This window comes from Etheostoma spectabile, chromosome 2 (genome assembly GCF_008692095.1).
Source record: "Etheostoma spectabile isolate EspeVRDwgs_2016 chromosome 2, UIUC_Espe_1.0, whole genome shotgun sequence".
In the NCBI taxonomy this organism is placed as follows: Eukaryota; Metazoa; Chordata; class Actinopteri; order Perciformes; family Percidae; genus Etheostoma; species Etheostoma spectabile.
This window is the reverse complement of record NC_045734.1, coordinates 31,956,856-31,984,069: the sequence shown is the minus strand read 5'-3', so window position 1 is coordinate 31,984,069 and position 27,214 is coordinate 31,956,856. Positions and strand designations below refer to the sequence as shown.

General features: G+C 45.3%; 1 protein-coding gene across 4 annotated transcripts; it reads left to right on the top strand.

Moving 5' to 3' along the window:
* Positions 1 to 578: 578 nt before the first annotated feature.
* On the top strand, positions 579 to 27,214 carry aftpha (aftiphilin a; the record flags this gene model as incomplete). Of its 4 annotated transcripts, none has more annotated exon segments than XM_032542591.1 (9): positions 579 to 741; positions 5,930 to 7,577; positions 15,750 to 15,916; positions 18,683 to 18,815; positions 19,868 to 19,924; positions 21,111 to 21,233; positions 23,119 to 23,179; positions 24,884 to 24,967; positions 27,091 to 27,214. In XM_032542591.1, coding segments are annotated over 8 exon segments (2,360 nt in total), but the record flags the coding sequence as incomplete, so codon positions are not given.

The window sequence follows — 27,214 nt, the reverse complement described above, 5'->3', positions numbered from 1 at the left end:
CCATACCCCCTACCCCTTCCCTTACCCCTTCCCTTACCCTTACCCCCACCCCTACCCCCATACCCCTTACCCCAATCTCTTGATACTTACCCCTAGCCCTTACCCATACCCCTTACCCCTATCTCTTACCCCTTACCCCTTACCCTTATCTCACACCCATATTAACATTTAAGCATTTATTTATTTTCATTCATATAACTAATAACTCGACTTTTCCACTGTGTTGTTAACTGTTTCTGTGCTGTATTCTTTTAAGATGTGAACTTTGCACGTAATTAAATACACTCCAGTGTACTGTGATATGACAATAAAGAAATCTTGAAATCTTGAAATCTTGAATCTTGAAAGTTACCAAAATTTGAAATCTTCTCAGGAAATCTGAATATTCGTACAGTTTTCGATCCATTACATTATATCATAATTTGTATATATCCATTTGGATCAAAGCGTTGACTGTGTGACAAGTGTAATGTTATTGTTTTTGTAGAGAGTGTTATTGTTATTCCAAATGTACTGATGTACCTGTTAGGGGAAGTTTTGGGAGAGCCAACCTGCTACAGCGGTGCATGCTGGGAGATATTGAGGAAGAGCAGCAGCAGCAGCAGCAGCCGCCGGCTGAATCAACCTTCAGTTTCGGCTTCAGTTTCAGCCCTTCTGCCCCCTCCTGCTGGCTCAACCTGACAACACATGGACGGTTCTGTCTTTAACTGAGTAATGGACATCAGCGGACAACATCCCACGGTTAGCTCACCCGTTTATTTCCGTTACTAAGACACCTGCTGTCAAACCAAACCGCCGGACGTTGAGGACGGCTAAAGCTAATGCTAAAGCTAATGCTAAAGCTAATGCTAAAGCTAAAGCTAAATATGCTGGTTGTTGATGTTGGTGTCAGCTAGCTGCGTAGTTAGCCGAGACACTGGACTTCTCACTTACCTATATGCAGTAGTGTTGCTTTGCTAGCTTTTACATACATGGCATTACCTTAATAATCAGTGTAACTGAAGCAAAGTCGCGACAAACAAATGAGACGATACCTGGTAACATCGCTGTTAAATTCGCGTTGCTTTTGGGGGGTTTTTCTTCACAGGCTAACCGAGCTAAGCTAAGTTAGCGACTGCTACACCCCATCTCAGCGAAGTGCCTCGGCCTTGCACTTTAATTAGACGCCTTCCAGTGAAGGCTAGCTGTTAGCATCGTGTCAGATTGATCCAGGTGTGTAGTCGTGTTCACTTCTACTCGGCTGTCAGGTGTCTGGGAGCTAACGATAGCACTAGCCTGCCTGTTAGCCCGCTACGCTAAACGCTAACCTAGTTAGCGTCGTTAGCCTGCTAGCTTCACTGCAAACGTCAGACAAGTGAGATGACATGTGTGAAACTTCGCTATCTCGTGGAAAACAGCTTCTTTAGTTTTGTCAGATGCAACCCCATGCAAGAGAAGGAACATGTGTTAAGTCGTGTGAATTTGCCAAAGAAGTAAAACATGTCTCCAAGGTTTCAAGAAAGAAATGTTTCTATGAAGTATTTCATGTTTATTCGAGTAATTGTAACGCTAACTTAGAAAGAACAGAATAAAAAAGGTGTGTAACTCGAGATATAGCCTACATTTTCAAAAGCTGAGTGCGTATCTTGTGAGGTAAACAGCCGTGAACCTTGTCAAAAGGTGACCGCTCTCTTAATAGATAACACATTGTGTTTGCAAACTTTCCCCAAAACTGCTCCCAGTTGTATTTATATATTTATATATATATATTTATATATTAGACAGTAATTGCAAAGTCCTAAACTGAGTGTAAATAGAAGTATGTTAAAGGTAAAAGTGAGAGCAGTAAGTGAAAGGTAATTTTGAATTGCCTGTTGCTCGGCCTCTGTGGAAAGGTGCATTGAGTTCAGCAGACAGACGAATTAAATGCTTTTATTGGGATAGAGGCACAGGTAACAGTTTAGTTTCCATGGGAACACACACACAGAGTAGTAGCAGTAGTGGGCACATCCCCACCGGGAAGGTGCAGGGTAAAATAAGGCTGGAGACAACTGAAAGGATCAGATGCCCGCACTGGTTCTTCCATATGTTTTTATTGTAACACACACACACACACGCTTACACACACGCTCGCTCACACACACACACACACACACGCTCGCTCACACACACACACACACGCCGCTCACACACACCATAAGCTCGCTCGCTCGCTCACACACACACGCTCACACACACGCTCAAAGACATACACGCTCACACAAACACACATACACGCTCACACAAACACACACACACGCTTGCTCTCACACACACACACGCTCACACACACGCTCACAGACATACACGCTCACACAAACACACATACATGCTCACACAAACACACACACACACGCAAACACACAGACACAAGCTCGCTTACACACACACACGCTCACACACACACACGATCACACAAACACACACGCTCGCTCACACGCTCACACACACACACGCACACGCTCAAAGACACACACATACACACACGCGCTTACATACACACTCTCACACACGCACACATGCTTGCACACACACACACGCTCACACACGCTCAAAGACATACACGCTCAAAGACACACACGCTCACACACACACGATCACACAAACACACACGCTCAAAGACATACACGCTCAAAGACACACACGCTCAAAGACACACACACACAACACACACTCACTCACTCACACACACGCTCAAAGACACACACACACACACACAGAGTAGGAGCAGGTGAAACATTAGTGTGTCTTTTTCTTAAACCGTACTCCTTTGTCGTGAACTCGTCTTTCTGGACTTGCCAGTCGGCGCTGCCGCGGTGTAAACTCACCTGCTCGCAGGTATTCTTAGTGTCAGATAAGATGAAGGAAAGCAAACGCACGTCGGTCGCCGCCCACGGCTCCGGCTGGTGACGGAGAATCCAAACAGTTCCTTCATTTCAGTTAAAGTGGGTGAACACTTCGCTGTGTGTTTCTCATGTAATCAGACATTTTGAATTAGAGCGACACCTTTGCAGCGTTTTGCTTCTTCTTGAGTGTTTTTGATCGGCTTTTTACAATTTTTTAGATTCAGACAAACATATGGTGGTAGTAACGGTCCGAGATGTATGTCGTATTCCATTTTTCTTTCATTTAAAAACATCACATTTACTTTAGGAAAGACCCCTTGACCCCTCCGCCAAATCTGCACACCTATGTCTTACACTAAGGGTGGGGGGGGGGGGGGGGGGGGGGCACTGAATTGTATTTTACAAAACCTCTAAAATATTCAATTTACGTTTGTTGCTTGATAATAACTTTCTGGTTTGGGTTGTAAGTTCTGCTGGTTTATCCTCCTTTAAAAAGTGACCAAAACAGGCAGAGAACAGGCAGAGAACAGGCAGAGAACAGACAGAGAACAGACAGAGAACAGACAGAGAACAGACAGAGAACAGACAGAGAACAGACAGAAAACAGACAGAAAACAGACAGAAAACAGACAGAAAACAGACAGAAAACAGACAGAAAACAGACAGAAAACAGACAGAAAACAGACAGAAAACAGACAGAAAACAGACCAAAAACTGTCCAAAAACAGACTGAAAACTGGCATAAAACTGGCATAAAACTGGCATAAAACAGACATAAAACAAGCAGAAAACAGGCCAAAAACTGTCCAAAAATAGACTGAAAACTGGCATAAAACAGACATAAAACAAGCAGAAAACAGGCCAAAAACTGTCCAAAAATAGACTGAAAACTGGCATAAAACAGACATAAAACAAGCAGAAAACAGGCCAAAAACTGTCCAAAAATAGACTGAAAACTGGCATAAAACAGACATAAAACAAGCAGAAAACAGGCCAAAAACTGTCCAAAAATAGACTGAAAACTGGCATAAAACTGACATAAAACTGGCATAAAACAGACAGAAAATAGGCAGAAAACTGACTGAAAACAGGCCAAAAACTGGCATGAAACTGACTGCAAATAGATAGAAAACTGGTTGAAAAGTGGCAGAATTCAGACTGAAAACCGTTACCTGCCATGTGGCGGACAGCATTCTTCACCAAACAGAAAATCCATCCCCATTTGGCGTTTGAGTGTCATCAATATATATCGAAATTATTGATTTCTGGAATTTTTTCATCAATTATCAGATCACTCAAACATGGTTTTTAATCGGAGAATCGATAAATAACTCAGCCCTGAGCAGAAGGAAGTGATTCCTAAGTGACGAGTTAATTTAGAGTCTCGTCGTGGTCTATTTTCTCTCTAACTCACTTGGTTTTTTTACACCCCCGTCTGGTTTCTCGTTACCACTTCATTACTGTCAGTTAGACGCCGATCTGCCCCCCCTCAGTGCTGCGGTAATCCACTCTGGGCTCCGGCTCAGACCACACATCGAGCCCATTGGCTTATTCACTTCTGGTGTTTATTTACCAACATGTTGTCCTCCCGCGTCAAAAAGATGAACACCTTTGTTGTTTTTACCCTTTTTAAACATTTGGCACTTTCAACGCATTATTTGTTTTCTTTTATTTCACTAAAACCACCTTATTACCACTAGTTTTACTACTTTTTGGAATCCATGGTCAATAACCCTCATTTATATAGAATTATACCTAATATTTTGAGCTAATAAAGCAGAAATAATGAATTATTGAGATTAGAGGAACGTGTGTTGAGTGGATGAATTTGGTCAGGATGCTGATTTGAAACCATTTCAGTTTTCACCCAAAATTCAATTAACCCTCATGTTGTCCTCATGTTGTCCTCATGTTGTCCTCATGTTGTCCCCATGTTTCCCTCATGTTGTCCTCATGTTGTCCTCATGTTGTCCCCATGTTCCCTCATGTTTCCCTCATGTTGTCCTCATGTTGTCCTCATGTTGTCCTCATGTTGTCCCCATGTTGTCCTCGTGTTGTCCTCGTGTTGCCCTCGTGTTGCCCTCGTGTTGCCCTCGTGTTGCCTCGTGTTGCCCTCGTGTTGCCCTCGTGTTGTCCCCATGTTGTCCCCATGTTGTCCCCATGTTGTCCTTATGTTGTCCTCATGTTGTCCCCATGTTGTCCTCATGTTGTCCTCATGTTTCCCTCATGGTGTCCTCATGTTGTCCCCATGTTGTCCTCATGTTGTCCCCATGTTTCCCTCATGTTTCCCTCATGTTGTCCCCATGTTGTCCCCATGTTGTCCCCATGTTGTCCTCATGTTGTCCTATATCAATGTTCTTTTTAATCCCCCAAAATGACATGATTGATTCCAACGCTCTTTGCCAAGTACAAATCTCTACTTTCATTAATTTTGGGTCTTATTCTATTTTATAGCATTGTAAAACAAATGGAAGTGTTGTTGAAATAGTATTGAGTAAAAGTTGACATATTCCAGTCTGTGATTATCATCAACATCCATTCCTTTAATTTTAGTCTCAATAATTCCTAATTTCTGCTTTTCTAACTCAAACATTAGGTATAATTTCCTATAAAGGAGGTTTATTGACCATCAAGTCCAACTATAAAACTAATGTTAATAAGATGGTGTTGAAAACGTTGAGTGTTGGAAAAAAGGGACAAAAAAAGTTAAAAACATTGATTAAAAAGCATCAACAAAAGGGTTGATTTTGACGGGAAGACAACACGAGGGTTAAAAAAATGAATGTAGGATGTAGGGAAAATCTTTTAGTTTTGATGATCACATTAATTTTACATTCTTTCGGCGGAAGTGCTGCCAAAAACTGCTCGTATGTTGCCCCCTAACCCTTATAATGTGGATTAATGTAAATCCTGTATTATAATGTGGATTAATGTAAATCCTGTATTATGTGGATTAATGTAAATCCTGTATTATAATGTGGATTAATGTAAATCCTGTATTATGTGGATTAATGTAAATCCTGTGTCAGATTTTCTGATGTCTTCGTGTCTTCTCGCTGTCTCAGGTGTAGCCAGGAGGATTCGTCGATTTGCCGGAGAGCCATGGAGCCCGACGTGATCCGCATGTACTCCTCGTCTCCGCCACCGATGGAGGACGGCGCGGAGGAAGAGGACAACGAGTTCGGGGACTTCGGCACCTTCTCCGCCGTGCCGAACAGCATCAGCTTCACGGAGTTCGACACCCCGACCACGTTCAACCAGACCCAGGCTCTGACCGCCACGTCCCCGCCCGAGCTCCTCGTCAACAGACTCAGCCGGGGCCCGTCTAACGGCACCCGCGTCCCGAGCAACGAGCTGCCCAAGGCGAACGGCGTCGTGCCGGCGGGCCACCGGGGCGGCGGCGGCGGCGGCGCCCCCCCAGAAAGAACTGAGGTGAAAAAGGCCGTCTCCGGCTCTCGGGGTTTCTCCGTGAGCGACCCGGTCCGCTCGGAGGACTGCAACGGCGGAGCCGCAGAGGTGCTAACGAACGGGTTCGTAACCTCTGACATTCAGGGAAGCCCGTCCTCACAGAATTCTGTCCACTCGCACATAAAAGGGACGTCCACCGAGGACACCGGCAGCGTCCCCGAGGACGACTTTGCAGACTTTGCTGCTTTTTGCACTGCTGAAGGACATGTCGGCCAGACGGCAAGCGAGGACTTGGACAATCCCACGGGGGACTGTAACATAGGACAGGGAACGACTCCAGAGGACAATGTCAGGGACGCAAATAGAACTGGATCCAACGCGTCCGACTCCGGTTCCATGTCTGTCCCGGCTGCCGAGGCTCCGGACGGCTCGTGCAACACGGACCGGGGATCTCGCACGGACGCCGACTCTCGACAAAGGGACGTAGCCTTCGCACAGTCGGAGGACGTGTGCACTGACAGGCCGCTAGTTCTGAACGGGGCGGACGGAGCCGGCGGGAACGACGGGGACAACGGGGACAACTCCAAAGACACGGAGGACTACAGTGAAAAAGACCTCTCGTCGCCCGAGGCGGCGGGACAGTCGGACGGGAAGGGCTCCGGTAACGAGACCGAGACAGAAACGGAGACCTCGTTGGGCCGGCCCCTGTCGACGGACGCTCTGGAGGAGTTCGGCGACATGAGCACCACCGGGTCGGTGCCCTCGCCGCTCCCCCAGGGGGACACGGCCACGCCCGCCGACCACAGCCAGCTGGCGGAGGACGACGAGGATGAAGACTTTGGGGACTTCGGGGATGCCGGCTCTTTCGGCGGTCAGGGCTTCGCGGACTTCGACCGGCTGGACGTCCAGAGCCGGACGGACAGCCCCGCTCCGCCGCAGGAGGACGTCGCCAAGGAGGAAGACGACTTCGGCGACTTTGACTTCCCGAGACGTCACGCTGGGGGGGACGACGGGGGGGACGAGGGGGGGGAGTTTGCAGACTTCCCCGTCAGCGACAGTTTTGGGAATTTCAGCTCGGCGGCTGAAGGCGCAGACGGCGAGGTGGGTGCAGGGTGGAGCGCCTTCGGGGAGCAGCAGGCGAAGGACGGCGAGTCCTGGGCGGCGTTCGGCACGGAGCAGAGCGGGGCTCCTCCGGCACGGAGCCGAGAGGAAGAGGAGCAGCAGGAGGAAGAGGAGGAGGAGGAGTGGCATCAAAGTGAACATCCTGCAGTCAGCGAGGAAACCAGCACGACAGACAGACAGTCGGTAAGAACCGCTCCGGCTGGGAAGCTTCATGGCATCACAGTTATAATAATAATAATAATAATAATAATAATTAGAAATTCTTTATTAGGAATAATCCCTTGAGATGTGACATCTCGTTTTCGAGGGGGTCCCTAAGGGCAAAGAAAATATACAGTACATTCACATGTAGACAAGACAATTAACAAAACAGCTTGAGGGGAATAATAAAAATAAAACTAAAAAAATAAAATAAAAATAAAAACATACACCCCAAACATACGCACATACTGACAAACAAAAAAAACAAACAAAAAAAAGCTCTCCATCACACCAAAATCACCCATATCCTTCCCATTCCAACCAATAAATATTAAACAAAAAAAACAAAAACAGTTATAGTTAATAATAATAATAATAATAATAACAGTTTAAGAAAATAAATAAAATATACATATAGTATGTACAAGTATACACACATAAAGATACATGCGCACATACGTTTACACAGTTACTTACAAATATATTCATATACACACACATATAATGTATATAATCATAATAATAATCTTTTATTTATAGAGCACATTCAGTTCAGTTCCTTTATTATCCCAAATGTAATCTGCGGTCAGGCGTGCGAGGTAAAGCACACACAAACAACACACGACGTGACAAAACGTTTCACAAAATAGAAAAAAAACAATTGGATCAGTCATAGAAACATAAACTTAAAAAAACAAAACCAGTAGCTCAGTCCGTAGGACATGTGAGGTTTATTCATTGCTTCTCTTTCAACTTTGTTCAGTTTGCACAGAAAAATGTTGTCTAGGCCTACCTGGACTACAGGTCAGCTATGTAGTCTAGGCCTACCTGGACTACAGGTCAGCTATGTAGCCTAGGCCTACCTAGACTACAGGTCAGCTATGTAGTCTAGGCCTACCTGGACTACAGGTCAGCTATGTAGTCTAGGCCTACCTAGACTACAGGTCAGCTATGTAGCTTAGGCCTACCTAGACTACAGGTCAGCTATGTAGTCTAGGCCTACCTAGACTACAGGTCAGCTATGTAGCTTAGGCCTACCTAGACTACAGGTCAGCTATGTAGTCTAGGCCTACCTAGACTACAGGTCAGCTATGTAGTCTAGGCCTACCTAGACTACATAGCTGACCTGTAGTCTTGGCCTACCTAGACTACAGGTCAGCTATGTAGCCTAGGCCTACCTAGACTACAGGTCAGCTATGTAGCCTAGGCCTACCTAGACTACAGGTCAGCTATGTAGTCTAGGCCTACCTAGACTACACAGCTGACCTGTAGTCTTGGCCTACCTAGACTACAGGTCAGCTATGTAGCCTAGGCCTACCTAGGCTACAGGTCAGCTATGTAGTCTAGGCCTACCTAGACTAAAGGTCAGCTATGTAGTCTAGGCCTACCTAGACTACACAGCTGACCTGTAGTCTTGGCCTACCTAGACTACAGGTCAGCTATGTAGCCTAGGCCTACCTAGGCTACAGGTCAGCTATGTAGTCTAGGCCTACCTAGACTACAGGTCAGCTATGTAGTCTAGGCCTACCTAGACTACAGGTCAGCTATGTAGCCTAGGCCTACCTAGACTACAGGTCAGCTATGTAGCCTAGGCCTACCTAGGCTACAGGTCAGCTATGTAGCCTAGGCCTACCTAGGCTACAGGTCAGCTATGTAGCCTAGGCCTACCTAGGCTACAGGTCAGCTATGTAGTCTAGGCCTACCTAGGCTACAGGTCAGCTATGTAGTCTAGGCCTACCTAGACTACAGGTCAGCTATGTAGCCTAGGCCTACCTAGACTACAGGTCAGCTATGTAGCCTAGGCCTACCTAGACTACAGGTCAGCTATGTAGCCTAGGCCTACCTAGGCTACAGGTCAGCTATGTAGCCTAGGCCTACCTAGGCTACAGGTCAGCTATGTAGCCTAGGCCTACCTAGACTACAGGTCAGCTATGTAGTCTAGGCCTACCTAGACTACACAGCTGACCTGTAGTCTTGGCCTACCTAGACTACAGGTCAGCTATGTAGCCTAGGCCTACCTAGGCTACAGGTCAGCTATGTAGTCTAGGCCTACCTAGACTAAAGGTCAGCTATGTAGTCTAGGCCTACCTAGACTACACAGCTGACCTGTAGTCTTGGCCTACCTAGACTACAGGTCAGCTATGTAGCCTAGGCCTACCTAGGCTACAGGTCAGCTAGGTAGTCTAGGCCTACCTAGACTACAGGTCAGCTATTTAGCCTAGGCCTACCTAGACTACAGGTCAGCTATGTAGCCTAGGCCTACCTAGACTACAGGTCAGCTATGTAGCCTAGGCCTACCTAGACTACAGGTCAGCTATGTAGCCTAGGCCTACCTAGACTACAGGTCAGCTATGTAGCCTAGGCCTACCTAGGCTACAGGTCAGCTATGTAGCCTAGGCCTACCTAGACTACAGGTCAGCTATGTAGCCTAGGCCTACCTAGACTACAGGTCAGCTATGTAGTCTAGGCCTACCTAGACTACACAGCTGACCTGTAGTCTTGGCCTACCTAGACTACAGGTCAGCTATGTAGCCTAGGCCTACCTAGACTACAGGTCAGCTATGTAGCCTAGGCCTACCTAGGCTACAGGTCAGCTATGTAGCCTAGGCCTACCTAGGCTACAGGTCAGCTATGTAGTCTAGGCCTACCTAGACTACAGGTCAGCTATGTAGCCTAGGCCTACCTAGACTACAGGTCAGCTATGTAGCCTAGGCCTACCTAGACTACAGGTCAGCTATGTAGTCTAGGCCTACCTAGACTACATAGCTGACCTGTAGTCTTGGCCTACCTAGACTACAGGTCAGCTATGTAGCCTAGGCCTACCTAGACTACAGGTCAGCTATGTAGTCTAGGCCTACCTAGGCTACAGGTTAGCTATGTAGCCTAAGCCTACCTAGGCTACAGGTCAGCTATGTAGCCTAGGCCTACCTAGACTAGAGGTCAGCTATGTAGCTATGTAGCTATGTAGTCTAGGCCTACCTAGACTACATAGCCTAGACTGTAGCCTAGGCCTACCTAGACTACAGGTCAGCTATGTAGCCTAGGCCTACCTAGACTACATAGCTGACCTGTAGTCTTGGCCTACCTAGACTACAGGTCAGCTATGTAGCCTAGGCCTACCTAGACTACAGGTTAGCTATGTAGCCTAGGCCTACCTAGGCTACAGGTCAGCTATGTAGCCTAAGCCTACCTAGACTACAGGTCAGCTATGTAGCCCAGGCCTACCTAGACTACAGGTCAGCTATGTAGCCTAGGCCTACCTAGACTACATAGCTGACCTGTAGTCTTGGTCAGCTATGTAGCCCAGGCCTACCTAGACTACAGGTCAGCTATGTAGCCTAGGCCTACCAAGACTACAGGTCAGCTATGTAGCCTAGGCCTACCTAGACTACAGGTCAGCTATGTAGCCTAGGCCTACCTAGACTACAGGTCAGCTATGTAGCTTAGGCCTACCTAGACTACATAGCTGACCTGTAGCCTAGGCCTACCTAGACTACAGGTCAGCTATGTAGCTTAGGCCTACCTAGACTACAGGTCAGCTATGTAGCCTAGGCCTACCTAGACTACAGGTCAGCTATGTAGCCTAGGCCTACCTAGACTACAGGTCAGCTATGTAGTCTAGGCCTACCTAGACTACATAGCTGACCTGTAGCCTAGGCCTACCTAGACTACAGGTCAGCTATGTAGCCTAGGCCTACCTAGACTACAGGTCAGCTATGTAGCCTAGGCCTACCTAGACTACAGGTCAGCTATGTAGCCTAGGCCTACCTAGACTACAGGTCAGCTATGTAGCCTAGGCCTACCTAGACTACAGGTCAGCTATGTAGCCTAGGCCTACCTAGACTACAGGTCAGCTATGTAGTCTAGGCCTATCTAGACTACAGGTCAGCTATGTAGCCTAGGCCTACCTAGACTACAGGTCAGCTATGTAGTCTAGGCCTACCTAGACTACAGGTCAGCTATGTAGCCTAGGCCTACCTAGACTACAGGTCAGCTATGTAGCCTAGGCCTATCTGGACTACAGGTCAGCTATGTAGTCTAGGCCTACCTAGACTACAGGTCAGCTATGTAGCCTAGGCCTACCTAGACTACAGGTCAGCTATGTAGCCTAGGCCTACCTAGACTACAGGTCAGCTATGTAGCCTAGGCCTACCTAGACTACAGGTCAGCTATGTAGCCTAGGCCTACCTAGACTACAGGTCAGCTATGTAGCCTAGGCCTATCTAGACTACAGGTCAGCTATGTAGCCTAGGCCTATCTAGACTACAGGTCAGCTATGTAGTCTAGGCCTACCTAGACTACAGGTCAGCTATGTAGTCTAGGCCTACCTAGGCTACATAGCTGACCTGTAGCCTAGGCCTATCTAGACTACAGGTCAGCTATGTAGTCTAGGCCTACCTAGACTACAGGTCAGCTATGTAGCTTAGGCCTACCTAGACTACATAGCTGACCTGTAGTCTAGGCCTACCTAGACTACAGGTCAGCTATGTAGCCTAGGCCTACCTAGACTACAGGTCAGCTATGTAGCCTAGGTACCTAGACTACAGGTCAGCTATGTAGCCTAGGTAGGTCTAGACTACAGGTCAGCTATGTAGCCTAGGTAGGTCTAGACTACAGGTCAGCTATGTAGTCTAGGCCTACCTAGACTACAGGTCAGCTATGTAGTCTAGGCCTACCTAGGCTACATAGCTGACCTGTAGCCTAGGCCTATCTAGACTACAGGTCAGCTATGTAGTCTAGGCCTACCTAGACTACAGGTCAGCTATGTAGCTTAGGCCTACCTAGACCACATAGCTGACCTGTAGCCTAGGCCTACCTAGACTACAGGTCAGCTATGTAGCTTAGGCCTACCTAGACTACAGGTCAGCTATGTAGCCTAGGCCTACCTAGACTACAGGTCAGCTATGTAGCCTAGGCCTACCTAGACTACAGGTCAGCTATGTAGCCTAGGCCTATCTAGACTACAGGTCAGCTATGTAGCCTAGGCCTATCTAGACTACAGGTCAGCTATGTAGTCTAGGCCTACCTAGACTACAGGTCAGCTATGTAGTCTAGGCCTACCTAGGCTACATAGCTGACCTGTAGCCTAGGCCTATCTAGACTACAGGTCAGCTATGTAGTCTAGGCCTACCTAGACTACAGGTCAGCTATGTAGTCTAGGCCTACCTAGACTACAGGTCAGCTATGTAGTCTAGGCCTACCTAGACTACAGGTCAGCTATGTAGTCTAGGCCTATGAACATCTTGAAACACATTTGACCCAAGAACATCTCAAGGTGCATAAAATTAAAAAGTGCACAGTATTCACAACACATGAATACCAGGTGTGCTACTGCCCACTGAAGGAACAAATTTTAAATCAACACTTGTGTGATTAAAATAAAGAGTGCGTAAAATAAAAAAAAGTGCACAGCATTCACAACTATAACTAACATGAACACAAGATTTAGGCTACCACTGAACACTGAGGGAACATATTTTAAATCACCACATGTGTGATTAAGCATGCCCTTGTTACACAGCACACACGTTGACGTAGGCTACGGTTACCCTGCTGACTTAGTGGGAGAAGTGACCGTTTTTGTTTTGGACGAGAGCAGTAAATTTAGGCACGTAAGTTGTTAATGCAATCCGAGGGCATTGGTGGAGGGTACGGTCAGTCAGGGAGCAACGGGAGTTGCTTTTTATGGCGTTCATGTGTGAATAACTTGACGCACGTGTGTACGTTGATCCAAACATACTGAGAATGACGATCGCTACTTTCTTAATGCTTGGGGAACTGATGTACGTTGACATCAGTCCAAAACATTGCGGGCCCTTTGGTGCAGAGCTCCTGTACCATGGTTATAGATCAGGGGTCTTCAACGTTTTCCAGGCCAAGGACCCCCAAACTGATGGCGAGATGGAGCGGGGACCCCCTAATTATATATATTGTATAACATTGTGTTATATCAAACTGGTCCTATAGTGCCATGTGAGCATTGATGACTGAAAGACATCTTCTGCCTCCATTTATCTGTTCACTACAGTGTGTTGAGTTCATGTTAATGTGGATTTAAAGACATTTCAATTAGTGGGAAAAATTGCAGGGGGGGGGGGGGGGGCGGGGATATAAAAAAAAGTCTAATCAACCAAAACTTTCGCGACCCCCATGCAGTACCTCCGCGGACCCCCTAGGGGTCGCGGACCCCCTGTTGAAGACCCCTGTTATAGATGACTATTTAACAGTCGCGCGCTCAGCTCCTATTCATGCACAAATGGAGAGATGGCAGTGTTCAGGCCTGTGTGTGATAACAGAGTAAAAACATTGTAATTTCCCCTTGCGTGATCAAAAAGTATACGTTGTTATTATTAATATGTAAAGCGGGTTTTGGGGGGAGAGCTGCTGGTAGAGCTGTATAGAAGTGGACGTCTCCTATAACTACGTTCCTGTAACCACGTGGTCTGAAAGAGGCTGATGAGACACGTAGAGCCGGACGAAAACACTCGTCCTGCTGCCCAAGAACCCAGAGAGGAAATTTTATTTAAAGGTTACAGTAATCAGTTTCTTGTGTTTGTTCACGTTGAGCTGAGTCACGGCCCAACACCGACACATTAACCATTAACTATTAACCATTAACCATTAACTATTAACTATTAACCGACCCGGTAATGACAGAGGTGAAGTGGAACAGAGACTAATAAAAGGAAAAATCAATCCGTGGTGTGTGTGTCTGTGCAGAATCAGATGGATAGATGTCGTCACACAAACTACAGCTCGATGGATAAAGGGTTTTTGAGGCCGACACAAATATTTGGTTATTTAAAAATCAGATATTTTGATATATCGGCCAATATATATTTAAAAAAAAACAAATCCTGCAACACGTGCCCTGCAGTGCCCTTCAAACACACACACACACACTCTCATTCTCCCGCACACACACACACACACACTCTCATTCTCACACACACTCTCATTCTCACACACACTCTCATTCTCACATACGCACCCTCACTCTCGCACACACGCACACACACACACTCTCATTCTCGCACACACACACACTCATGCACCCACTCATTCTCACTCACTGTCATACACACACGCACTCTCATTCTCATGCACACACGCACTCTCATTCTCACATACGCACCCTCACTCTCGCACACACGCACACACACACACACACTCTCATTCTCACACACACACTCTCATTCTCACACACACACTCTCATTCTCGCACACACACTCATGCACCCACTCATTCTCACTCACTGTCATACACACACGCACTCTCATTCTCACGCACACACACACACTCTCATTCTCACACACACACTCACACACACACACACACACACACACACACCACACACACACACACACACACACACACACACACACACACACACACACACTCTTACACTCACACACCAATTCATTCTCACACACACAGCTGACGTGTTGAGGTGATGCTTTAAAGGAACAGACTTCTCATCTCTAAAACACATTTGTCCGTTTCCTCTCTCCTCCGATGATTTCCTCGTCTCTCTTGTGCCTCCTCGGGGGGTGGGGGGGGACTAGGACGCGAGGCAAGTGGAGGACTAGAGGAGGCTATCTAGACATTAGATGCAGCGTGGGTCTAATGGCGCCACCTACTGTTTATCTCCATGAACAAACTCAGTATCAGTAGTGGAAGATAACAAATAAGCATTTACTTTTGGTGATTTTTCTGAAAATCTGGTTGAAATCTGTGCTACATGTTGATATAAATATGACTTATTATCACCATGCAGGAAATCATGACTACCTTCCAGAGCTAGCTCCTCCCCCCCCTTCTCTTCTCCGCCAAACTTTGGATATCTGTCAGAGCTTTTTTTGGGGTTTCGTAGGTGTAGAGCTGCAGCTATTAAATTAATCGCCAACCTGTGATAATCGAGTAATTAGTGAAGTCATGAAACTGAAAAACTCAGTTTCCAGCTTGTTAAATGTGAATTGTTGTGGACAAAACAAGACATTTAAGGACGTCGTCTTGGGCTTTTTGGGAAACTGATCCACACTTTTCACCATTTTATGTCATTTTAGAGACCAATTAACTAATCTAACCATCCACAAACTAATCAACAGTGCAGTGAAATGACAATGAAATGGCGTCTGCTGTGCCCTCTGCAGGCGTCGCTGTCGAGCCGTCTGGAGAAGCTGTTCCAGGGCAGCTTCCCCCCGACCGCCGCGCCCTCGGTGGAGGACCACGTGGCGTCTCTGAGGATCCTGCTGGGACCCGCGGAGGAAAAACCACAGCCAGGATCCGAGGAGGAGGCGGAGTCGTCGCCACGAAACAGGTGAGACCCCCTCAATGGGCCGGTTATCGGGTTGGGGCGTCAGCGCTAGGGCTGCACGATATTGGAAAAATCTTACATTGCGGTATTTTTTCCCCCTGCAGTATATATTGCGATATAAAAGGAAAAAGTAATTTTTAAAAGATGCTAAAAGTAGCGGCTTTCTGCCCGTTTCTTTAAGCTAACTATATTAGCTTTAGCCCGGGTGGTAGCTGCTTTCTGGCCGGGAGACGTTGTGATTATGTTGCATTAATCAGGTGATTTAGTTCGTATTTTCAGCGAACATGAAACACCAACTACTGTCGCTTCACTACCATCAAAACTATGACATCACTGCGTCAGCTGCTGCCTACGGGACTTTACTACACACGGAGAGCCTCTTTTCCCTTAACAATAACCCCCGTTGGACCGACGTCACACTCACGCTGACCACATGGCTACTGTCGGTACACGATCCGTCCTGCCTGCACGATCCGTCCTGCCTGCACGATCCGTCCTGCCTGCACGATCCGTCCTGCGCATGCGCACGACTATCACGCATGCGCATAAATACGTATCTGAAAACCCAGCTTTCTCCCTGCACTATTGGTACTACGCATGCGTCGGAAAACTTGACGGCCAAGCATTACAACGGACAGCTTTTTTCTTTTTTTCTTTTTATTAACAAAGGACATTTATATCGCCAGTATGTAAATAGTCAAAAGTTAATTCCAGAGGTGCATATATATATATATATATATATAAATTATATATTGACATTTTTTGTAGGCTAGACCTTTTGTGCTCAACATGTAATCTACACTTTTTAGTAGTTCAGATATTTATTTATTTTCTTATTAAAGATATTTAAATTAAGACTGGTCACTGATCCAAAACTGTGTACCGACATCTGTGTCCCAGGCATAGACGAGATTATTATTAAGTGATCAACATGTAATCTGGGGATTTTTAATTGTCGATTACGCCGGGCTATGAATTACGAGGTGTTTACGTGGCGGCCAATCCAAAAATATAAAGGAGTTGTTACATTAACATCCACCCTGTTGATTACATGTGGAATGGGAATTCTTTTTGACCGAGTGAAAGTCAAAGCATTTAAAAAAAAACAAAATAACATTTGCAAGACAAATACTGGGCGCAGGCCAGTAAAAATAATATTCCAGCACCACATTACCGAAAATCATGTTTTATTGTATTGTAACATGTTACACTAACATACAGTCAATTGAAATCAGCCAAAATCCGCATTTTTACGCGGGGAGGGGACGGGGGGGCATTTATTTAGCTGCATAAATTGTTGCAAAAAGTCACAAATATCTTAGCTCCTTTATATTTTTGGATTGGCCGCCACGTAAACACCTCGTAATTCATAGCCCGGCGTAAATGATAATTTAAAAAAAAAAAGAACAGATTACATGTTGATCACTTAATAATAATCTCGTCTATGCCTGGGACACAGATGTCGGTACACAGTTTTGGATCAGTGACCAGTCTTAATTTAAATATCTTTATTAAAAAATATATATATATCTGAAGTACTAAAAAGTGTAGATTACATGTTGAGCACTTGTGAACAGTCTAGCCAACAAAAAATGCTAATGTATAATTTTTATATATAAATATATATATATATATATATATATATATATATATAATATATATATATATATATATATATATATACACACACACACATATACACACACACACACACATATACACATATACACACACACACACACACACACATATATATATTCTGTTTATGCACCTCTTGTATATTTACATACTGGCGATATAATTGTTCTTTGTTAATAAAATGAAGAAAAAAAAAGAAAAAAGCTGTCCGTTGTAATGCTTGGCCGTCAAGTTTTCGGACGCATGCGTAGTACCAATAGTGCAGGGAGAAAGCTGGGTTTTCAGATACGTATTTATGCGCATGCGTGGTCATCGTGCGCATGCGCAGAACGGATTGTGCAGGCAGGACGGATCGTGTACCGACAGCTACCTGTCTTAAAGGGGCCGACCACATGGCTACCTGTCTTAAAGGGGCCGTCCACATGGCTACCTGTCTTAAAGGGGCCGACCACATGGCTACCTGTCTTAAAGGGGCCGACCACATGGCTACCTGTCTTAAAGGGGCCGTCCACATGGCTACCTGTCTTAAAGGGGCCGCCCACATGGCTACCTGTCTTAAAGGGGCCGCCCACATGGCTACCTGTCTTAAAGGGACCGACCACATGGCTACCTGTCTTAAAGGGGCCGTCCACATGGCTACCTGTCTTAAAGGGGCCGCCCACATGGCTACCTGTCTTAAACGGGCCGTACACATGGCTACCTGTCTTAAAGGGGCCGTACACATGGCTACCTGTCTTAAAGGGGCCGTACACATGGCTACCTGTCTTAAAGGGGCCGTACACATGGCTACCTGTCTTAAAGGGGCCGACCACATGGCTACCTGTCTTAAAGGGGCCGCCCACATGGCTGCCTGTCTTAAAGGGGAAGGCTTGCGCGGTAATAATCATGTAAAAGTAGAACGGTGGAAGTTTTCTTTTCTATCAAGCAGCAAAAAAGCTTTAGCGTCCACATCGCAACGTCCTGCGATGTGGCTACCGCGCATGCGCACATCGCGATGTCGATGCTAAAACACAATATCGTTAGTCAGCGCCCCTAAAAACCCCCTCGCGTTCACACGAGAGACTCGGCGGATAAAGGGTTTTTGTGAGTTAAAGCCTGTCTCTCTCTGCTTGTCTCTGCTGCGTCTCTCAGGTCGGGACGTGGCGGCGGCGTGTGGACGCAGCTCCGGGACATCCACGAGGCGCTGGGCCTCAGGTACCAGTGGGGGGGCTCCTACTGCAACAAAGCACTACTCTGCTGCCTGGGCATCGACACCCGGAACATCGTAAGTCCCCCTGGTCGCACACGCCGCCATTTTGGATTTGGAAATGCTCCGATGACCTTCTGATCTGCAGAAGTGATTTTAATAACACAACCCTTAACTACACATTAGGGCTGCAGGATGTGAGGGAAATATCTAATTGGGATTATTTTCGACTGATATGATTCACGATATTGGAGGGAATTATCGCTTTTGTATCATTTATTCTCATTGTCATTGAAAACGTTTAACTTTGAAAGAAATTAAAATGATTGTCGTGACTTTTGCGAGGGTCTGTACCATTTGTCTGTAGGATGGGACATATTTATTTATATATATATATATATAACATATTTTGCCAGTAACCCTCGTGTTGTCTTCCCGTCAAAATTTAACACTTTTGTTGATAATGTTTATCAATGTTTTAACTTTTTCTTACATTTTTGTCCCTTTTTTCAACTCTTTTGGCGCTTTTTTCCCCAATGTTTGTCACTTTTTTTGACGTTTAACACTACGTAACACTAACTTATTAACTTTAGTTTTACAGTTATTTTTGGAATTTATGGTCAATAAACCTCATTGATAGGAAATTATACCTAATGTTTAAGTTAGAAAAGCAGAAATTAGGAATTATTGAGACTAAAATTAAAGGAATGGATGTTGATGATAATCACAGACTGGAATATGTCAACTTTTACTCAATACTATTTCAACAACACTTCACTTTGTTTTACAATGCTATAAAATATAATAAGACCCAAAATTAATGAAAGTAGAGATGTGTACTTGGCAAAGAGCGTTGGAATCAATCATGTTATTTTGGGGAATTAAAAAGAACAGAGATATAGGAAAATGGGTCAATTTGACTCGAGGACAACACGAGGGTTATTACAAACATATTATAACATATATTGCGCTCCCCCTGCAATTTGGATATTGCACCACTTCATATTGCGATTTCGATGCAATTGCGATTAATTGTGCGGCCCCACTGCACGTTGTTTGTTTCTGCTCCGCTCACCCTCAGTGTGTGATGTATTTAGCGTTTCTCTAACCGGCTGCTTTATTGTTTGCAGCTGTTCACGGGACAGAAGAAGCAGCCGGTCATCGTGCCCATGTACGCCGCCAGCCTGGTGAGTCGCCGGCCTGCTTCACCTCAACAACACCTTCACATGGTCATGTGTTCACTGTTGAATCATGTGTCCCCCATAGACTGTGAAAAATGCTCTGTCCATTAATATTATAACAGTCTACGGTTATCCACCAACACTGAAACATCTTTATTGGATTGTTAGTTTGACTGCAAGTAGTCACATAGTCCTCAAATGATTAAGGACCAGATGATGGTGGTGGAGACGCATTTGAGAGCAGGACGGGTCTCGGGACCCATCGCCACATTCATACAAGACATGAAACAAGCTGTGAGATTTCTGTCTTACAGTGGGGTTCGAAAATGTGTATTAATGTGCATAAACAAGCCAAGAAAAGATGGAAAAATCTCCAAAAGGCATCAAATGACAGATTAGACATTCGTTTTATATGTTACAAAAAGTTAGATTTTATTTCCATCATTTACACTTTAACTTTGTCTAGAAAACTGGAAATAGTTGACGCTCACAAAGCAGGAGAAGGCTATAAGAAGATTGCCTATTTTCCGATGCCATGCCATCAAGTTATGCCCCGCTAACTTGATGCCATCTGTGAAAAAGCGGAAGTTAAAGAGAGGATGGCTTCTACAAATGGGTAAAGATCCTAAACACACCTCAAAATCCACGGTGGATTACATCAAGAGGCGTGAGCTGAAGATTTTGCCATGGCCTTCACAATCTCCTCACCTCAACATAATGGAAAATCTATGGATAGACCTTAAAAGAGCAGAAATCTCAAAGAACTGGAAGACTTTTGGAAGGAAGAATGGAAGAAGATACCTCAAACAAGAATTAAAGACTCTTGGCGGGGGGGGGGGGTACATACTAGAAACTCCGCAGGGTGCCCAAACGTTTGCAGACGCCACTTTTTAGTTTTCTGTTATTTTGAAAGTGTAAATGATGGATATAAAATCTAACTTTTTGTGACATATTACACAAATGTCTAATCTGTAATTTGATGCCTTTTTTGGAGATTTTTCCATCTTTTCATGGATTCTTTATGCACATTAATACACATTTTTACCTGGGGGGGAGGGGCCCAAACTGTCGAGCCCCACTGTACCTGCAGCTGTTTGGATCTGAGAAAGATTCTTAATGCAGTGTTTCTGCCAGCAGAGCTGAAATATGTATATAATCAACAGTGTGTGTGTGTGTGTTTCTCTGTTTGCAGGGGATGCTGGAACCGACCAAAGAGCCCGTGAAGCCCGTCTCTGCAGCAGAGATGATCGCTTCGATAGCGCAGGCGCCTCCGGTGGCTCCAGAGAAAAGCTCCTGTCCCGCAGACTCAGTCCAGGTGGGACGTCCCCCTCCGAGCGTCTACAGCAGGCCCACACACTGAATACATTCATTATATCTTTGCAGAATAGAAAATGTGTGTGTATGCAAGGTGCGATTTTCCAGGGGATGCATGGGCTTTCCCCCCCTTTTCTGATCAAGTCAAGTTAATTTCATTCATAAAAAAAGGAAATTACAGTGCTCATATCTGTAGTAATACCCATGAAAACTAGAGCATGAATACAATACAATAAATACCCTACAGTACAACACTACTGGTCCACACATCCCTGCCTCTGCTGAATTATTTGTATCCCTGGTGGGGTCAGAGTGTACCCCCCACCCCCCCACCCCCCTCAAAGCAATCAATGCTACTTCACCAATAGACCATTTATTATATACCTAAAATAGAAGTAAAGCGCCGTAACGTGAACACTAGGGATGTAACGATATCAAAATCTCACGGTACGATACAATTTTGATATTGACCTCACGGTACGATATTTATTGCGATATTGTGGAAAAGCTCACGGTATTGTTAAATAGCTCACGATAGTGTTTGTGATGATAATAGCAAAAAAATACAGACATTTTTTCTGCTTTTGCCAGTCAACAGGCAATTCTACAGCAGAAAAGGGACGTAAATCACACGCTATGTATTCCGCGATGTACCTCGTGATTTCTTGAGCCCCTGCGCTGTTGTGTGGCATAGTTGTTGAAAATGCCTCCTTCAGGGTTTTTTGACCGGACAGGACGTTCTTTGTGAGAGAATCTGCAAACTTTTCCGGATGATAAGTCGTCAGATGACTTCGCATATTGCTTGTGTTTCCCGTGTTGTATCGCAGTTTACTGTGGCAGTGCTTGCATATAGTCCATTGTCGGTCCACCACCTTCTCTCCTTTTGAGTTTTTTTTTGACACGGCGAAACCAAAATGTTTCCAGACATCTGACTTAAAAGCTGCCGGGGCCTGGCACAATCTCAACTTCGGGGTTGTTGTTGTTTTCATCCTTACAAGTATCACTGTCGGCCATGCTGGCTTGTTGTGAGCTTGTGTGGACAGCGTGCCGCGTGCAATCCGCGTGCAATCCTATTGGCTTTAGAACGGTTGGTATGACGACGCAGCGCAAAGGATCATGGTCTATGTAGTTAACAATTTTTTGTTCCGCGGGACTGTTTATTCCTCTTGCTTTTTGACGGACACCTGTCCTTTTATTATTGTAACCCAACCACGACGATATCGAGACACGTTTACCACCGCGATAGCGCGATAACGTCAATATCGTTACATCCCTAGTGAACACATAGCATCGTGGAACGATAAAATTTGAGCAGCTCCAGAGCTCCGAGACGACGGCTACCTGCGGTTTAGGTTCACAGGCGGCGCCAGGTGACGGTGCTTTCAGGGGCCGTGGGTGATAGTGGAGTTTAGACAGGAAAAGCGAGCGCCATGTGGAGATGACAGTTAACTTTAGGCACTGTAGTGGCGAATTGTCTTCAGATTGAACAAAACTAACTAAAAACTCAATGTTCAACGGCCACCGAGGCACCAAAGGAGGGAATGTTACGCAGAGGCTTTCATTGTCCAGGGACCGATGCATTCTGGGAGGTTTATTAATCCAAGAGCGATCAATGCTACTTCACCAATAGACCATTTATATTAGGGCTGCACGATTATGGCCAAAATGATAGTCACGATTATTTTGATCAATTTTGTGATCACGATCATTTGTGGATTTTAACCAAAGCATATTTTATAGTCCCATAGGCTGTTTATAACTGCTTTCACATGCATATTATGCTACATTCTTCTTATGTAGAAGTTGTCTATGTTGTATAGACACACAGCTGCAACACACAGCTGTCTGTATAAACTGTCTGTGTTGTCATCTCCCCCCCCCAGCAGGAGGCGCTCCCACCCGTCCAGTTCGACTGGAGCAGCAGTGGCCTTACCAACCCTCTTGATGGTAGGTGACCCCGTCCCCGTCCCCCCTCCCCTGCCTCCTGCCCCCTCTTGTGTTGTTTCCCTCTTTTCTAACCCTCGTGATGTTGCCTGACAGTCTGTAGATGCTTCACTCACAACTCCCCCCCCCCCCCAACTCCTGCTGATTCACAGCCAATCAGAGGCCAGGCGGAGGATCTAACACCCGTCTGCCGTGCGTGGCCGGCGGTGCTTTCACACCCTGACTCAGCATTGGAAATATTAGACTTCTAACTTTTTCGTAGATGCATTAAAGACTTTATTTATTAAAGGAAACATCCACTAATCGCAGCACTGCTGGCGGAGCAGTTAGTCGATCAAAGCAGCGGTCGGGTGTTAAACGCGTTTTTCGATGCTAATGGAGGCAATTCAGATGTGAAAGGGTGGAAGTTTGGTACCAGAGCGGCAAAGATTCATCGGCTAATTGATTAGTAACTACTAAATTAATAGTTTGATAATTAAATAATCTGAGTAAAACGTCTTACATTCCAGCTCGTTAAAGGTGCTGTAGGTAGGATAGTGAAGATCCAGGACTTAGCCAAAACATTTGAACATCAACAACATTTGGACAGTCGCCCCCCCCCCCCCCCCCACACACACACACACACACACACACACACACACACACACACACACATATACACACACATCCTCCCCACCTTTCTGCCAAAGCCCAAATGCTCTCCTATGCCCCGCCCCCCACGAGGGAGAATAAATGCATGTGCCTGAGCAGTGATTGACGCACAGTTAGACACACACGCACACACACACACACACACACACTCCGCCTGCAGGTGGCGCCAGGGGAGCCAGATTTAATTTTTTAAATGACCTGCTCCAACAGTTTCAGCAAATATGACAGAGTTAGTTTTATAAGTCTTACCTACTGCACCTTTTTAAATGTGAATGTTGTTCTAGTCTCTTCTCTCCTCCTCCTATCCTTCTATATCTTTGAGTTGTGGACAAAACGAGACATTTGATGACGTCATCTTGGGCTTTTTGGGAAACTCTGATCCACATTTTTCACCATTTCCTGACATTTTAGAGACCAATTACCTCATCCATTCATCCGAATCCAGAACCTAATCCACAGATTACTCAACCATGAAAATAATCGGTTAGCTGCAGTCGTCAAAAAAATCAGCAAAACAGCCAAACTTCCCTACTTGAAAGCGTGCTACAGGTGTGTTTGACTCGCCGGGGTGAGCAGATGTGACGGTGGATCTTTCCTTTAAAAACTGTGAATATTAACAACGTGGCTGGTCTGCATGAAAACATGTAGTGCGTTCCATTTAAACTCTGAAATCGAGAAGTCAAGTGCAATGAAAGCTGCAGAAACCTACAGTTATTAGCATTTGTGTGTCCCTGAATCAGACGTACACACAGTCCTGTCCATCTTCTCTCTGTAGACATGTTGTTAGACACGCTGTTTGTACGCACACAATACAGCGTAACGCCTTGTTAGCAACTTGCTAACAATGGCTAACGTGGCTAAAGCTAACGAAAACAATGACAATATGACTCCGGAGTAAGTGGAACGCATTACAAGTGTCTAACTTTTAGCTGACTCTCTGATCACTGACACGGCTGCATGTCTTTGCTGTCCTCTCTCTCTCTTTTCTTCTTTGTGTGTTTGTTAACCTCGGTCGCCCCCCCCCCCCCCCCCCACCCCCCACCCCCGTCTGTGCAGCGAGCGGAGGCTCGTCTCTGTTAAACCTGGATTTCTTTGGTCCCGTGGAGGATTCAGGCTCCAGCAGCTCCCCCTCCATCCCAGGTCAGCAGCTGCTCCTCGTCTTCATACCGTGTCCTCGCCCACGGGACCGAGCTCTAATAATGATTATGATTAAAAGTGGAAAGCATGCTGAGGGGTTTGGATTAGCCCTGCACGATTCGGGGGGGGGGGGGGGGGGAATATAAAATATGAATCACGTTTTTTTGTTTGTTTTTTTTAAGCTTAGAATTGATATTGCGATTTTCTGCCACGATTTTTTTCAATTCAATTTATATTTTATTTATAGTATCGATTCATAACAAGAGTCTCGAGACCCTTTACAGGTAGAGCAGGTCTAGACTGCTCTATAATTTACAGATAGAGCAGGTCTAGACCACACTCCAGAATTTACAGATAGAGCAGGTCTAGACCACACTCTATAATTTACAGATAGAGCAGGTCTAGACCACTCTATAATTTACAGGTAGAGCAGGTCTAGACCACTCTATAATTTACAGATAGAGCAGGTCTAGACCACTCTATAATTTACAGGTAGAGCAGATCTAGACCGCTCTATAATCTACAGATAGAGCAGGTCTAGACCACTCCAGAATTTACAGATAGAGCAGGTCTAGACCTACTCTATAATTTACAGATAGAGCAGGTCTAGACCGCTCTATAATTTACAGATAGAGCAGGTCTAGACCACTCTATATTTTACAGATAGAGCAGGTCTAGACCACTCTATAATTTACAGATAGAGCAGGTCTAGACCACTCTATAATTTACAGATAGAGCAGGTCTAGACCACTCTATAATTTACAGATAGAGCAGGTCTAGACCTCTCTATAATTTACAGATAGAGCAGGTCTAGACCACTCTATAATTTACAGATAGAGCAGGTCTAGACCACTCTATAATTTACAGATAGAGCAGGTCTAGACCTCTCTATAATTTACAGATAGAGCAGGTCTAGACTGCTCTATAATCCACAGATAGAGCAGGTCTAGACTGCTCTATAATTTACAAGGACCCAACAGTTCTAGTAGTTTCCTCCAGAGCAAGCAACAGTGGCGAGGAAAAACTGGGACAGACCCAGACCCAGACCCAGGCTCTTGGTAGGCGGTGTCTGACGACCTGGGTTGGGGTTAGAATGAGTTGTAATTTTTATTGCACACGTGAACCGTGACCACACAAAAGAAATTGGCAACACCACACAGATTTACTTTTAGGCACCTAGAGCGCGTTACTCATCACCGCAAGCCTGAAAACATCGAGGCTCCGATGAAGAGAAGGGAGTGCTTTAAGACAAATATTTTACTTAATACTTTAAATATTATACTTATACCATCTGTTTAAAACTCACAGCAGAAAGTAGTGTTTGTGATGCAGCTGGCTCGTTAAATTAAATGAGAATCAAAGTCAGAAAAAGAAAGTTATTTAACCCTGTCTTCCCGTCAAAATTGAAAATCAACACTTTTTCTTACGTTTTTGTCCCTTTTTTCAACACTTTTGTCACTTTTTTTGTCAATTTTCAACACTACGGAACACTAACTTATTAACTTTAGTTTACAGTTATTTTTAGAATTTATGGTCAATAAACCTCATTTATAGGAAATCATACCTAATGTTTGAGTTAGAAAAGCAGAAATTAGGAATTATTGAGACTAAAATTAAAGGAATGGATGTTGATGATAATCACAGACTGGAATATGTCAACTTTTACTCAAAACTATTTCAACAACACTTCCATTTGTTTTACAATGCTATAAAATAGAATAAGACCCAAAATTAATGAAAGTAGAGATTTGTACTTGGCAAAGAGCGTTGGAATCAATCATGTTATTTTGGGGAATTAAAAAGAACATTGATATAGGACAATATGGGGACATTATGAGGACAACATGAAGACAACATGAAGACAACATGAGGGCCTCATGAGGGCAACATGAGGGCAACATGGGGACAACATGACATGGGGACAACATGAGGGACAACATGAGGACAACATGAGGACAACATGGGGGACAACATGGGGACAACATGAGGGCAACATGGGGACAACATGAGGGACAACATGGGGACAACATGAGGGACAACATGGGGGTTAAACCCACTGAACTCTGACCCGTTCTTTCTGTTTCTCGTCGTCCTCCGTGACGTGTCCCGTTGTCTCCGTCCTCCAGGCGTGGACCCGGAGCTGTACGAGTTGACGACGGCCAAGCTGGAGCCGGGCAGCTCGAGCAGCCGCGTGGCCGACGCCTTCGCCCGCCTGATGTCCACCATGGAGAAGACCAGCACCGCGGCCAG